The following is an 11,543-nucleotide window of genomic DNA, read 5'->3' on the forward strand; positions in this document are numbered from 1 at the left end:
TAGGGTTAATTGTTTCAGAATCGTTTGTTTATGTAGTCGGCACTTAATGTATATCGGCTGAATGGACGTCAGTGATTGGTTGAAATTACAGAAATACGACAACTTTAACATGGAATAACTTATGGATTTCTTTTTTTTTTAAGAAGACTAAGAGAAAAAGATGTTTTATATGACACATTCTACCAGTGTTCCAAGTTTCAAAGTTTTCGTTAATGAAAAATGTGGCCCCCGTTTTAAAAAAGATCCCCGCTACGTTCTGAGTTCAAATTCCACCGAGGTCGAATTTGCCTTTCATCCTTTCGTGGTCGATAAATTAAGTACCAGTTGCGTACTGGAGTCGTCTAATCGTCTGGACCCGTCCCCCAACATTTCGGGCCTTGTGCCTGGAGTAGAAAAATTTACCTTTCCTCTGACGCTTACGGTTGTTTTGTAATGGAGTAATGTTCTCATGCTTCTATTAAAAGAGGCATAAGAAACAGCTGTAATTAGGCACAGTAGTGGCTGTGTGGTAAGTAGCTTGCTTACCAACCACACGGTTCTGGGTTCAGTCCAAATGTGTGGCACCTTGGGCAAGTGTCTTCTACTATAGCCTCGGGCCGACCAAAGCCTTGTGAGTGAATTTGGTAGATGGAAACTGAAAGAAGCCTGTCGTATATATGTATGTATGTATATGTTTCTGTGTCTGTGTTTGTCCCCCCGCAACATCGCTTGACAACCGGTGCTGGTGTGTTTACGTCCCCGTAAATTAGCGGTTCAGCAAAAGAGACCGATAGAATAAGTACTAGGCTTACAAAGAATAAGTCTTGGGGTCGATTTGCTCGACTAAAAGCGGTGCTCCAGCATGGCCACAGTCAAATGACTGAAACAAGTAAAAGAGTATATTATCCATCGCATGTTATTATAAATTTGATTATAATACACCAAGGGGATTCATCAAGGGTCAGACACCTTAGAATTTACCAACAACGTACTTTGAACGTAACGCGTGCTTTGGACCAGCCCCTAGGCGCTAAATACTCATGAGGTCGGTTTTCTCCGAGTCACACAACCCGAATATCTTATTTGATACTCACCAACCATAGGCCGGAACCTCAGGTTTATTGAACCCTACCTGGGGCATGGGAGACTCAGAGTATGATAACAACTGTATAATAATATATCAGAATAATATATATTCTCCGATTTGAAGCGACAATTTTTAAATACAAACAAATGGCCGAAAAATGATGAGCTAACCCTAGCCAGAATCGAACCCACAAATCAATGTTTAAACGGCTCCTTGCGCATCTGATTGGGCCAAATGCTCCCTTATCAATTTCAGCCATAATAATATATTATTATACAGTTATTATTATACTATGAGTCTTCCATAGTAGCTTTCTCTCCATAACTTACAAAGCCTTTCTGGCTTATTTGCGAATGTTATATGTAGTATTAGACAGTTTAAGCATATCTATATTCCGAATTTGTGTAAATGTGTATAGAATCAGTTGAATAAAGTTACATGGTCTGATTTTCACTCCAGCTAGCAATATATAGAAAACCAAGCTAGCCGGGCGAGAAGCTTAGCGGTATTTCGTCTGTCTTTACGACTTTGCCTTTCATCATTTCGGGGTCGATAAATTAAGTACGTTGCGTACTGGGATCGATCAAATTGACTGGAACCCTCTCCCAACATTTTGTGCCTTGTGTCTAGAGTAGAAAAGAATATTACGGGCGGCGAGCTGGCAGAAACGTTAGCACGCCGGGCGAAATGCTTAGCGGTATTTCGTCTGTTTTTACGTTTTGAGTTCATATTCCGCCAAGGTCAACTTTGCCTTTCATCGTTGCGGGGTCGATAAATTAAGTACCAGTTGCACACTGGGATCGATCTAATTGACTGGCTCCTCCCCTAAAATTTCTGGCCTTGTTCCTAGAGAAGAAAATAATATCTCAGGGTGTTCGGCAGCGAGTTGCCAGAGTCGTTAGCACGTTGGGCGAAACGTTTAACGGTATTTCGTCTGTCTTTACGTTTTGAGTTCAAATTCCGCCGAGGCCGACTTTCCCTTTCATCATTTCGGTGTCGATAAATTAAGTACCTGTTGCGTACTGGTGTCGATTTAATCGACTGGACCCTCTCCCCCAAAATTTCGGGCCTTGTGCCTAGAGTAGAAAAGAATATCTCAGTGTGTTCGATTCTAGCTTTGTTTTAGCAAAATTCTTAGTTTTTGTCAACACGTAAAATTAGAGTTAAGAATCATCTGAAATTTGGTTTTCGGTAAGACGGTCTGCATGGTCGCTGTTGGAAATTCTAGCCACATATCCTACAAATCACATTCTAGTAATGAGATATTCGCCTGTGAAGCTCTTCGATATACTAAAAAGACGCAGAGGGCATAGCTGAAACGCCTTCGGTCATAGAGCTGCTGATAAGGTTTCACATAATGCTAAGTAACGATAAAACTGACAAAGGGATCCTCTTCACATTTACCCGATTTGCTAGAAGTGCTAGCCAAATCTTCAAATCATCCTCGACTCTCTCTTCAAAAGGACACATTGAATGATACAGTCCTAGGTGTACCGAGTCTGAGAAAAGATGGGACGTTCTATGTTTGATCAGGCGTAGCGATAGAGTTATACCAGCTCTTGTTGTTATGGTCTTTGTTGTTTCTCTTGTTGCTGAATCCCAGAACAGCTTTCACTGAAACGTCTTACGATTATAACGTTTTTTTCTCGGGCAGTTTTTCTTGTAATACTTTTATCCGATGTGTCTTTTTTTTGAAACAGTAGGGCATGATGAAAGGGAGAATTACTTGCTATTTCCAGTAGGTTTAGCGAACACAAAGAGTCTCTTTGTTGCTTATCAGAACCATTTGGGGAACCGGTTAGAAATATCAGTCAAATTTCCTTCAAATCACACTATATTGTCTTAAAAATAAATACATAAAAGGCAGAGAAAAATACCAGACTGTATACTCCCAGATACACTATGGCTGAAAAAGAAAAGATGAACTAACGTGGGATCCGAGGTGAACGTTGATTTGCTGGATACAATAGTCAAATTTCCCTTATATTGAATAAAGAAATGACATATTCAATAATTTATCTCTAGTCGCAACCTTAAAAAAAAAAAGGATGATCGAGCTGGAATGGTCTCGATCCTAGGTCTGCTCAATCAGGTTTAACACGGGAATAAATAAAAACAGCAACAGACTCTATGCCACTTACAGAAGAAATAGTTTTAGTCTTTGATAAGTCAACCTTAAAGAAATTTGAATTACTAACTAATTAATTGGCAGGGCTTATAGAAACGGCATCAGTTCCTCTAATTGTATCTTTGCAACAAATTTTTCAATCAAAAATTTTAACTTAAATTATAAAAATTTGCAATTTAAAGCAAAGGAATATAATTACAAAAAAAGTGCACACACTCTCTGATGAATTCTTCATGAACAATTCCAGAAATTTATTTAGCAAATCATAACTTTATCAGCAATATTTCAAGTTTTTTTCTCCTCTTGTTCTGTACTCGTCCAAGCTTAATTACATGGTTGAACTTAAGAATATTCTAGCAATCTGCTAAGAATATTCTAACAGTCTAATTTTAATAGAACAATTTTATAAACAATGAATTATCGGCATTCAATTAAATATTGTCTTCAAATTTTGGCACAAGGCCAGCAACTTCGAGAGACGAAGTAAGTTGATTACATCGACTTCAGTACTTCACTGGTACTTATTTTCAAAAGTAAAGTCGACCTCGGCAGAATTTGAACTCAGAATGGACGAAATGCCGTTAAGCATTTTACCCGGCGTGCTAACGATTCTCCTGGATCGCCGCCTTTGCTTTCAATTAAGCTAGAATTAAAAATGCGGACGCAAATTACTAGAGTATTCTTAAGTTCAACTATGTAATTAAGCTTGGACGAGTACAGAACAAGAAAAAAATAACCTAAAGGATTGCTGATGAAGTTAGGATTTGCTAAATAAATTTCTGAAATTGTCCATGAATAGTTCATCAAATTGTGCATGAGATAGTGTGTGCACTTTTTTTGTAGTAATATTTTTTCGCTTTAAATTGCAAATTTAAAAAATATAAGTTAATATTTTTGATTGAAAAATTTCTTTGTGTTAAGTTAAAACATTTCTGACTTTATTTTTTGTATCTGGTTTGCAAGATTCTTTGTGTGAATTCGTGTCTTGAAAAAAATTTTGTTGTGTCTACAGTCATTATGCCATTATTATCAACACAAACAAAAACAAAAATGTTTAACCAAATTAAACAAGCAATCGATTAGTTAGTTGGATATTTAACCCACTGACTACTAAAAAAGGAGTCGAATTGAACCAGTGCGTGTGTTAATAATATTGACATAATGACATTCCCTAGACAACAAAATTTCTGACATTTCTATTATATTATGTTTTAGTGGTCGATAAATTAAGTACCAGTGAAACACTGGTGTCGATGTAATCGACTAGTCCCCCCTACAAAAAATTCAGGCCTTGTGCCTATAGCAGAAAGGATTATATTACGTTTTAGTTTTTTTTCTTAACAAAACTCATTATAGAAAAATTTTAAATATGATATTGTGTTATAAAATTAAATTCATGTAGAATATGTGTAATTTACAACAATAAAATATTGTAAAAAAAAATTTAAGAAATGAAAGAATTAATTTCTTTAAAGTTTGTATTATGAGATTACAGAATACTTTTTATTTACAGTTAGAAAAAATATCTAAAAACATGAAAACTAACAGACAAATGGAGTTCAAAATGTAGAAATGACTAGCTTTTTCTTTTAAAAAATCTTAGTATTATAATACATTGTGAAATTTGTTGAAATTACTATTAATTTCAATTATAATTTGAAATATCAAATTTTTAATGTGTAAGCTTGCAAACAATTAGTGTTTCCACTGAAGTTGAAAATGAATAGCTTCTTGAATATCTTATTTTAAACTTTTATGTAGAAATTAAAAATATAAAAGGGCTTTTATCACCATTTATTTTTTAAAATTTTTACTTCAGCAGTCATATTCTAAGTCTTTTTCTTCTTGTCCAGTATTTTTCCAGGCTTAACTACATGCTTGTAAAAAAGTGAAAAATCCTTCCCCGTATGGCAGGTTTCTGTGGTGGAAATATTCGCCACCTAGATGGGACGTCGGTCCGTCAAAGTGTTACTCATTTTTACCGGCTGAGTGGAGCAACATGAAATAAAGAGTTTTGCTGAGGAACTCAACGCGTCGCCCGGCACAGGAATCGAAACCACACTCTTATGATCAGGAGTCCAACTCCCTTACCACTAAGCCACGCATCCCTACATAGTTACAAGTTTGAACTTGAGAATATTCTTGCATTCTGCGCCCGCATTTTGTTTTTATTCTAGTCCACTTTTTTTCCAGGCAACGATTCTATTATAATAATTAATTATATTTACCTTTATGTTTTTCATTCTAATAATACTAAAACTAAGACAGGAATGTTTTAGCTTAATACAAAGAAAGTTTAAAGTAAAAAAGTGACTAAAAGTTGACTTTAAGAATATATTCACCCATGGCAGTGTGTGAAGGATATATTTTTATGACCAAACATCAAATTGCCATGTGGATTGGTATTTTACAAAAATAAGGGAAATATCGAACGCAAGCGAGTTGTGAAAAGAGATAAGAAGATCGGCTAAATAGTCTTGGAAGACAGGAAAAAACTGTTAGTCAACAAACTACTACGAAGATCTAAACCCAATACCTCCCGAGTTACAGCTAAGCACTCTGCACCGTTAAGCTAAGCGATCCTTCACGTTGGCTGTGTTCTTTCATAACGCTAAATGTCTTTCAAGTGACAAAATTATTTTGATTTAATAAAATGATCATCTTTTTTATATTAATTAAAGCTACATAACGTTTCTTGTAGGTAATATTTATTGATGAGGTTTCCACCATAACATTTATCTCATAGAGGTGTTTCATTTGAACATAACGGTTGCATACTTTTCTTCAATATTAGTTGAGATATTTTGATCCAAAGTCGATTTTGAGGGTTACTTATTTTTTTCGTCACTTAAGGCCACACAACTTTTTTCTTAGCGAATACTTTTTAATGCAATTTTCACCAAAAGATTCTTCTCGAGGAACACATTCTCTTAAGTTCAACTAATCTGTATTTTTCTTTTTAAATAACTGATATATTTTAATTCAGAGTCAATTTTCCGCCTTACTCTCACATTTTTGACCTCGCATATTTTGAGCTAACTTTTTCTCTAATAAACCAAATTTCAATTAGTTTATCTCAAAATGTAGCTTAGAATTGGCTCAATATTGCTAAAAAAAATCCCATTCTATTTGGTTGCGAACTGACTCAGTGATGAAGCTCACGAATAACTAAAATATGACCTTAAGAATAAATTCAACCACTACCTTGGGTCAATGATATTGGCTTCAAATTTCGGCATAAAGGCAGCAATTTCAGGAGAGGGGCTAAATCGATTACATTGACCCAGTAATCAACTGGTACTTATTTTATCGACCCCAAAACGATGAAAGGCTACGTCGACTTTAGTGGAATTTGAACTCAGAACATGAAGACAGGCGAAATGCCGCTAAGCATTTTTCCTGGTGTACTAACAGGTCTGCTGCCTCTCCACCTTTGCTTTTAATTAAATATTGGTTTCAATTTTTGGTACAAAGCCAGCAATTTTCGGGGAAGGGTTAAGTCGATTATAAGTACCAGTGTTCAACTGGTACTTATTTTATGGAGCACTAAAGGATGAAAGGCATAGTCGACCTCGTCGAAATTTGCCTTCAATTAGATATTAATGTTTAAAATAGTTCATTAGTTAATTGTAAAGACATCCAAATGTGAGAGATAATTTATCGAGAGATAATTTATTTAAAGCTTAGATCTCTTAACAATAACTCTTCATTTGCAAAAAAAAAAAAAAGTTACAAAATATAGCAAACAAAATGAAATTTTCAAAATCTTGTCATTTCTGGACGACTTTATCATGAAATAACAGAAAACATTTCAGCTTTGTACACTTGTTGACAGTCTAAAAGGCACACTTATAAGTGATCCCTACAGTGGAGTACTGCTTAGCTATATGGGACTATTCTACTGCTATATACAAACATTCTATACAATTTCACACTCAATATGGAATAATTCTGTTAAAAATGACAATAAAAATTACAATATTTTTGCTTTAATTATTTATGAGTTAGCAATAATGAACAGGTCTTTACGATATAGCGTTCCATTCATTGTCAATTTATTCATTAATTTATTATTATTTTTCATTTATTTCCTAAAAAACATGTTACTTACTATGTCATATGCTATTAATATTTTAATGTTGAATGGAATTATTCTTATATTGAATGTGAAATGGTATAAATTGCATCACGAGAAATATCCTCTGGGGCAGCAAGGGAGTATCTGAGGGAGTATAGTAGCTGCTAGAAATGGCAGCCTAATCACAGACGTTCTGTTTTAAGATAGAAAAGATATGTGGACTATATTACAAAAAAATTTGATTATGGGGGTAATTGTTCAAAAGTGGGGATAAGCAAACTTGAAATGCTTTCGAATAAAGCCTGCTTGTTTGAGGTTGACTTGGATTTCAACAGCAGAAACATTAATGTTGTCGCATCCTGCAAAACCTCGTATTAGGAACATCGCTAAATCATTTCCTTTCAGAGATTTGGTTATCAGGAACTCTTTCGCCATTCTCATTTTCCTTGTCAGTATCAATTTATAAAAGTTCCACAAAAATTAACCGCCTCGCCATCATCAATCTAGAGATGTTGCAAAGGTTAATAAACTTGTAGCACCAATGAAACTAAATAACGGAAAAATGAGAATTACAGCACTATTTCCCGAGTTTGAAACTATTGTACTGTTCTTCCAAGCCATTCTTAAGAATGTTTTCAAAAGAACTGTTTGCGTTATCTCAAGAAATATGAAAAGAATGATAAAACATTAATTTGAAGAATTAATCGCAAATGGAACATTTCTTACCGTGCGAAATATGAAGATCCCAAAATACATATTATGCCCAGCCAAAATTTGGCGAGCATTGTAGAAGCCTTATTCATTTGTTATGGAAAGCCCTTTTTCTTTTCCAATTCAACTTTACAGAAGATATAGTTGTGATGTAGCCTTGCAGTAGTACTGACTTGGGCAACAATGTCTCAGTTTCGGGTGTATATATATATATACCTTCTTAACGCCTACTTAATTGATTTCAACAGATGTAGCATATTTGTTTTCAAAATCATTAAACATTGTTAATCGACCGGAAACAATCTTTTATCTGAGCCCGTGTTATCTTTACACTTCAAGCAACACTTACTAAAATATATTTTTCATATCCTTTAACACAATAATTTTTCCTTCCGAAACTTAGAAATAAAGTTAAATATTAAAAGAAACAAAAGACGTGTAATTATTATGTTTCTTGAAATGTTGGAATTTCGTTAACAATTCTCGTATTAAATATGTACTTTATTATACAAAGAATTAATGACTATTGCTGTAAGAGTGTTAGAGCATTGAATTAACTATTAAATAAAACAACAGCTGGATTTTCAACTAAACAAATACTGTTAAATCGCAAATGTTTGTCTGGTTTCAATATTGATGGCATAATCGATAAAACAAAATGTTTGGTAAAAGTAAAGTTTTAAAAAATATGAAAGAAGTGGTACCAGTAAAATCGAAAACAAATAAGAATAATCGATATAAACATTGATTTTTAATAGAAAGCATACCAGAAAACTGTGATGTAAATAAAATAACTTGGCAATCAATGAACTGCTTTAAAAATATCTACATACGAGGGTTATATTAAAAGTAATGCAGAGGCGGGGGTTAATTTTTTTTTGTACTAATTGCTCACATAGCTCTACACCAGTTGTTCCCAACCATTTCACTACCACGGGCATATGGCGTAGTGGTTAAGAGCGCGGGATACTAACTCCAAGATTCCGAGTTCGATTCCAGAATACCTGAATGATAATAATAATGACAATGAAAAACACCTTAGGAATGAGAACCCAGGTTCGAAATTTTACCAGGACACCCGAAGAAAGCTGGAGAGTATATCAACCGAAACGTTGTGTCAACAACAAACAAGATGAGGACAAGTATCCGTCAAATGTAAATAATGTACATAATTCTTCAGCTCTCAAATATAGAACTGTATTACCTTTTATTTAAATAAATTTTCCCACGGACGCCACGATATTGAAAAGTCTATCCCTTGACACGTTCACAGACCCTCAGTACTACCTCTGCGGACCATCAGGGGTCTGCGAACCACAGGTTGGGAGCCATTACGCAAAATGTACTATTTAAATTAAAGTGCGCACCTCTTCATAGCCACCGCTTTTACTGCGCCTGTGTTATCGTTGTTCCCGAAAAGTGTCCATCATTGGATCGAATAGGTGGAAGACGGGTCTGAGCTGTTCGGTCGATGGATGAAGACTGACTCACCTAATTTGTCGATTGCCTAATTTAGTGCCGAATTTGTGTGTGATCATGCATTGTCACGGTAAATATAAATAGTTTTCAGATTCTTGTTCAGCCTCTCCCTCCCAATGGTTTCTCTAAGCTTTTATAGTGTCTCGTTGCAAATTGTACAGCCACATTTAAGAAAATCAAGGAAAATGACACCTTTGTCACCCCCCACAAATAGCTACAGTGACTTTCTGTGTCGATCGTTAGCTCTTGAATTTCTTAGGCCTTGGAGAAGAAGTATGGCGCCGTTCCATGGACAGAGCTTTCGTTTTCGGATCATAATTATACGCTGACATTTCCTATGCTATCACCAGACAAGAAAAAATATGCATATCCATTGGTTTGAAATGTTTTCAGCAGATTAAAACAAATTTACACCTTTCTTTCCATCTAATCGAGTGTTAGATACCAAGGTATCTCTTTTGCACACACTTCATCATCTTCTATAATGCGTTGTGACCGCAGTCTGTCTGTGCAGCAAGCTCACATATTGCGACTCGCCTGTTCTCACGAATCAATTGCTCCACTTGCTGGAGATTGTTGATACTTTCCTAATTGTGGCGTTTGTCTTCGATGTCGGTTTTTCCTTCTTGAAACTCCACCCGTCTGTGCAAGCTGCTCTCGGCAATGGTGTTATCGCCATTAATCACCATATTGTTGATGGCGGATAGCATGCACTGCTCCTTCGTCGAAAATCCAATGGCGAGGCATTGTTTCTGCTTTGAAGTCATCATTTGCTTGCAATGAGGAATAACAGGAAGAACAGTTATTACATAGGAAGAGTTATTCTGCCAACGTGTGTAATTTGAACAATGTTATGCCTGCTTTTACAATACTTCCGTTAAAACCCTTATATGGCTACAACACTATGTTCCAACGTTCCTACTTTTGCGTAACGCTAAGAGAAGTAACAGAGACAGAGGGAAAGGGAGGGTATGTTAGAAGGATCGAGATGAAAAGATATTTAAGCAAAAGCGAGAGGGTGAAAAGGAAGACAGTGGAAATGTAGACACGGTGACGGAAAGGGAGAAGTTTCCTGCTTTTTTTAACTTTCTTTCTCTGTGTTTGAAAGGTTTTTCAATTGTATCTTAGTTCACACACACACACATGCATGCATACGCACACACAATAAGGATTCTTGAAAGAATCGTGTACTTGAATGATATGCACCAGGTAGGGTCGAGTTGCAATGATGTAATGTACTCAAATGCACAAAAAACAGCTGTAATGAACTGACATTTATCCATCGTCTGCCATTATTCATTTGTACATTATAATATATATATATATATCAATATCATCATCATCGTTTAACGTCCGCTTTCCATGCTAGCATGGGCTAGATGACTTGACTGAGGATTGGCAAGCCAGAAGGATGCGCCAAGCTCCAATCTGATCTGGCAGAGTTTCTACTGCTGGATGCCCTTCCTAACGCCAACCACTCCGAGAGTGTAGTGGGTGCTTTTACGTGCCACCAGCACGAGGGCCAGTCAGGCGGGTATTGGCAACGGTCACGCTCAAAATGGTGTTTTTTACGTGCCACCTGCACGGGAGCCAGTCCAGCTGCACTGGCAACGACCTCGCTCGAATGATTTTCTAACGTGCCACCAGCACAAGTGCTAGAAGGCAACGCTGGTAACGATAACGCTCAAATGGTGCTATTTACTGGCCACTAGCACGGAAACCAGACAGCTGCTCTGGCAATGAACACGCTCAGACAGTTCTGTTAGTGCTCCACTGGCGCAGGTGCCAGTCATCGAGTATGGTTCAATTACGATTTCGATTTCACTTGCCCCAACATGTCTTCGCAAGCAGAGTTTAGTGTCCAATGAAGGAGAGGTTGGCATGGGTGCCAGTCGTCGGATACGGTTCGATTTCGATTTCAGATTTCAAATTTCAAATTCCAAATTCACTTGCCTCAACAGGTCTTCGTAAGCAGGGTTTTTAGTGTCCAATGAAGTAAAGATACGAATAAGTGAGCTGGCTACACTTCTGGCAGAGGTCACAGATTATGCTCTCACTTGCCTCGCCGGGTCTTCTCACGT

The 11,543-nt window shown here is 36.4% G+C and overlaps 1 protein-coding gene across 1 annotated transcript in view; it reads right to left on the reverse strand.

Annotated features, from left to right (window-relative positions):
- LOC106867733 (SCO-spondin) overlaps positions 1 to 8,178 on the reverse strand; it is a 133,446-nt gene extending 125,268 nt beyond the window's left edge. The window contains exon 1 of the mRNA XM_014912695.2: positions 7,999 to 8,178. Coding sequence (XP_014768181.2) covers positions 7,999 to 8,075 — 77 coding nt within the window. The 5' untranslated portion in view covers positions 8,076 to 8,178. The remainder of the gene's footprint in view (positions 1 to 7,998) is intronic.
- Between the last annotated feature and the right edge of the window lie 3,365 nt (positions 8,179 to 11,543).

This window comes from Octopus bimaculoides, chromosome 2 (assembly GCF_001194135.2).
Source record: "Octopus bimaculoides isolate UCB-OBI-ISO-001 chromosome 2, ASM119413v2, whole genome shotgun sequence".
In the NCBI taxonomy this organism is placed as follows: domain Eukaryota; kingdom Metazoa; phylum Mollusca; class Cephalopoda; order Octopoda; family Octopodidae; genus Octopus; species Octopus bimaculoides.